Below are 4,462 nucleotides of genomic sequence, written 5' to 3'. Positions count from 1 at the left end.
TTTTAGAAATGGCATCTTCAGGAAAGTGAAACGGCTGCTCAGGTTTTCTGACTGTGTACTTGTTCTCACTTGGTGCTTCTCGAAAATGCGAAGTTAAATGTGACCGTTCTGTTCATGGGAATCGAGATTAGTGTAGAGGAAGAGGACACTGCAGTATCTATGGCCTTCAGTGGTCAAAATTGGTCCAGTTGAGAACTCTGACGATGAGCTTGCGACAAAGGGCCCACTCCTAGCAATTCATTTTTCTCGTGATTTCCCTCTGCCCTTCCCACTAAATGCTGATTCAGGGGTTGTATGGGTGTGACTCTCTTGAGTGGTGAAACCGGTGCCCCTCACTCTTGATCCATCTCGGGTACTTAGGTGTTCAGAAGACCAACCTCTAAAGATTCCCGAAGAAGGACTGGCACCGGCGCTAGGATTTCAGTCCTGCACTCAGCACCTATCGGGTCCTCACCCTTAGGACATCCCTTTAAAGTTTCTAAGAATCAGGCAATTCTTCTCTGAAATGAAAATGAAGGATGATCCCATCTGTTTGTCATCATTAGATGTGAACATGTATGTAAAGGCACTTGGATACATATGAAATATTGTATAAAAGTAAAGAATTGGTTTTGAGCTTTGATTTCTCCAAAGGTATTTATGTGTAAAAGGCTGTCTTACATAGATACAACTTACATGTGTGTAGAAAGCCTTCACCAACACGTCAGGGGACTTGGATGTTTTATAATATTGTCTGCGCAATGACTAGCCTTGTTTACTTAGTGACTGTTTGTTGAGTACCTACTATGTGCCGGGGATTTTCTAGGTGCTGAGGATAAAGTAGTAAACAGGACAGACAAGGCCTTTGCCCTTACGTGGTGTTGACCTTCTGAGGTTGTGGAGGCCGGGGGAAGAAACACCATACATATAAACAAGTGAGATGATCTCAGATAGTGGATGTGCTCTGGAGAAAGTAAGACACGCCACACACTGGGGAGTGAATGAAATAATGAGAACGTGTCAGTCACGTGAGGACCTGGGAAATGGTTTTAGGCAGCAGGCTAGGAAGAGGGAAAGAGCTTGGGATATCTGAGGAACAGAATGTGGACAGTATTTGGAACCTGAAGAAGAGAAAGAAAGATAGAGAAGCAGCAGCCAGCTCACAGAGGCTCAAGGAGGCCATGGTAAGGGGTTAGGGTTTATTCTAGTTGCTACGAGAGGCTGTTGGCAGGTTTTAAGTGTGCCTTGTAGAGGGTGGGGCAAAAGTAGGCTTATAGTTGTTCTTATGGAAAATAATTAATAAATAATGATACAAGAATAAACTCTGTTTAGCATACTCACAACTGTAAACCTTCTTTTGCCACACCCTGTATATTACCAAGCAGGGAAAACTAAACGGTGCCTGTTCAAAAATCACAGATTTTTATTTTTCATTTTTAAAGCGATTTACACTTCATCTTCGTCCCTCTGCAGGATCTAAGAAAGAAGCTTGGACCTGTAGAGGGCGCCAAAGGAAAACGTTTTGTGGCCAAAGCCACAAAGGCTCTTTCAGCACCTAAAGGGAAGGATAGCGCTCGGATTGTTAGGTGAAAGGTGACTCAACTTAGAAATTGTAGTTCATCTACAACTCCTCCCTAAACAGAAAGTTTGATGAACTTGGTTTGCATGTACCAGGACCTTGGCTTTCACAGTGTAGGATTGTTTATGATGAGGTGGGTGTGGGAAGACATGTTGGGGTTATTTTTAATCTCCTGCCATCTGGTAGTATTTGTGTAGAATATAAAACAAATATGGAGCCAAAATTTACTTTCTGGATTCATTTGGCATGAAAAGTGCCTCTATACTTAGAACTTAGAAAATATTCATCTTTTGCCACTTAGGATGTGTTTTTCCAAATACTATTCCAAGCCGACTGGATGAAATCTTTTGGTAACGCGTCCTGAGGAAGGCTAGTGTATGAAAAAACAGTAGCTTATAATGGAATTTTCTGCACGTGACCATATAGCTATGCTGTATTGTGAGAATAACCTATAGAGAAAAAAAGAGATGGGGAAAGAAAGACGAGAGGACAAAAGAAGAGGATGAGAAGCGGGAAAGGGAGGAGGGGGAACAGAGATCTGATGGTTAGGTATGGTAACAAAAATGCATAAAAAATAATGAGAAAACTTGGAAGAACGTGAGAGATTCAGTTCAGATCCATGTACAAACAGGATTGAGAAACACAGTTAAAATATAATGTTATACAATCCAAAATTGAATCTTTATCACAAGGAGGTATTAAGGTTCCTGGTCATTGTGATACAACTTTCATTATTGTCTTTAATTAGAAAAGTTCAGCTGGTCATCCCCTACTAACTGAGGCTCTCATGGCCCCATCTCATGCCGGAAGACCATAGCCACATACTTTACATACTCGTTGCTCTACACAGGGAGCCTTCAGAAAGCACTATAAACACTGCCAACCACATGACTAGCCTGAGCAATGCAGACAGAGCCATCGGAGAAGGGAGAGAATCCTAAATTGCCAGAAGCCCAGAAGGTCAACCATGGGTCAACCACTCACACGGTGCCAGCGCTCTACAAATCATGAGCAATTTTCAGAGGTGTTGTACCAGCTTATCTTATGAACCATCTGTTCAAAGCTGGGCACACGGAGGAGGAGTTTTTAAGCTTCAGGTACAGCAGAAGTGGCACAGAGCCCGAGGCTACAGCAGGGACTCACCGAGCGGCCAGCACCTGTCACCAGCCTTCTATGGGAAAACACTTCCACTGATGTGTTCCCCTCATCTTTATCCAGAAGCCCCCAAACCCAGTCTCCTGTTACCACCAGACATTTGGCAAAGAAAGTGCCAGACCATAAATTATCTATTGATTCTAATGAGCTGAAACAATAGAGGCACTGTCTACCTTCTCATTCACAGACAATGGGAACTTTGTTCACCTAAACACATCCATATTTAATAGGGAAAGAGCGGAATAAAGCGGGAGAAAGAGACCTGAAGGGTCAGGTTCCATCTAAATATTTCAAACCATCTGCATCAAAATGCCCCTTTTTAATTAAGCAAAACTTGCTTTCTTGGTCAATGACACCCACCTCGGCCCCAATTCCCAAGGTTGACTGATTGGGAGTATTGGGGGTGGCTTCTGCAAAGAACACATCGTCAGTAGGTCCCCAAAGCCATCAAGAATTCCCAGATAAATGTATGTCATAGGATTGTCTGAGCTATGGGGTGAGATGACATAAGCAGGGTTCCAGCACCAGCAATTAGTATGTGCTTAGCAAACGTTGATTCCTCCGAGAATTGAGGATGTGCGGCCCGAAGATACACAGCAACCCAGCTCTGAATCCCAGAGTCCCTTAGCACTCCCTGCCGGGACTCTCAGAGTCAAGCTGGTAGGAAATGGGTCACCTTCTCAACTGGGTGCTTCTCCTCCCCCTGCCTCCTGCTCCAGAGGCTACTGACCCCGGGGGAGGTGTGCGGAGTAGGAAGACGCTGGCTTCCTGGCTGATGTCAGGGATGAAATACAGAATCAGAATGGGGGGGGGGAGGGGAGAGGGGTGTTGACAGAAACTTTAGAAGTTTTAGTTCCAATTCCTCTAGGAAGAGAAATGCCACCCAGTAACACCCAGGACCAGGACCTCCCAGGTACAAGGCCCTGGGCCCACCCCAGGGAGGGGACTCAAGTGAGCAGGCCACCTGCCTCTCGGAACGCTATTTTCCACACCACCCAGGGGAAGAGCGAGGCAGGCAAGAGTTACCTGGTTGATGGCAATGACCGCCAGTCGGGGGATCACCACTTGGAGGACCACCTGCAGCAGCGAAGTGCCCAGGCCGGCCAGGATGGCCCAGGTGAGCGGCAGCGGCAGCATGCTGTAGGTGGCGAACAGCGTGAAGAGCACGTAGCCGATGCCGTCGCCCAGGAGCCCGTAGCCAAGGCCCGCGGCCAAGATCTGGGTGGTCATGGCCACCCAGGTGACCAGGCCGCTGTACTGCAGGTACGTGTGCGAAGTGGTGTCCTTCCTGACCACCACCAGGGCGCAGATGACCACCTCGATGCCCGTGAAGAAGCCGAGCAGGATGCCCTTCAGCGGGTCCATGGGCGCCGAGGCCAGGCTCAGGTGGAGAACCAGGAGGGTGAGCTTGGTCAACACGTCCAGCACATTCATCACCACCTCGGACTTGCGCCTCTGGCCCAGGAAATAGCGCTGGTAGAGGCGCTCCAGGTCCCGTGACTTGAAGGAGTTGCGCAGGGTGGGGAAGATGACCCCTCGGTAGCTGTAGCCCCCATTGAGGAAGAAATCCGAGTTGCTCGGGGCGCAGTCCAGGTGCAGGAACCCCAGGTCGCCCCCTCCCCCGCTGCCGCTGGCGCTGCCGCTCCCGCTGCGTTCAGGGAAGACTTTGGTGCCGCTGGTGCCGTGCGCTCTCTCCGAGGTGCCCAGCGAATAGAGGGGGAGCGCCAAGTCGCCGGACAGCTGCGAGGC

The 4,462-nt window shown here is 48.2% G+C and overlaps 1 protein-coding gene across 2 annotated transcripts in view; it reads right to left on the bottom strand.

The window, feature by feature from the left end:
- The window catches only part of ADCY8 (adenylate cyclase 8 (brain)), a 141,309-nt gene extending 137,061 nt beyond the window's left edge, over positions 1-4,248 (bottom strand). For both annotated transcript variants that reach the window (XM_014544993.1, XM_005872786.2), the window contains exon 1: positions 3,740-4,248. In XM_014544993.1, coding sequence (XP_014400479.1) covers positions 3,740-4,147 — 408 coding nt within the window. In that variant the 5' untranslated portion in view covers positions 4,148-4,248. The remainder of the gene's footprint in view (positions 1-3,739) is intronic.
- Between the last annotated feature and the right edge of the window lie 214 nt (positions 4,249-4,462).

This window comes from Myotis brandtii, unplaced genomic scaffold, assembly GCF_000412655.1.
Source record: "Myotis brandtii unplaced genomic scaffold, ASM41265v1 scaffold390, whole genome shotgun sequence".
In the NCBI taxonomy this organism is placed as follows: Eukaryota; Metazoa; Chordata; class Mammalia; order Chiroptera; family Vespertilionidae; genus Myotis; species Myotis brandtii.
Note: the sequence above shows the minus strand (reverse complement) of the source record. Positions and strands in the feature narration are given on the sequence as shown.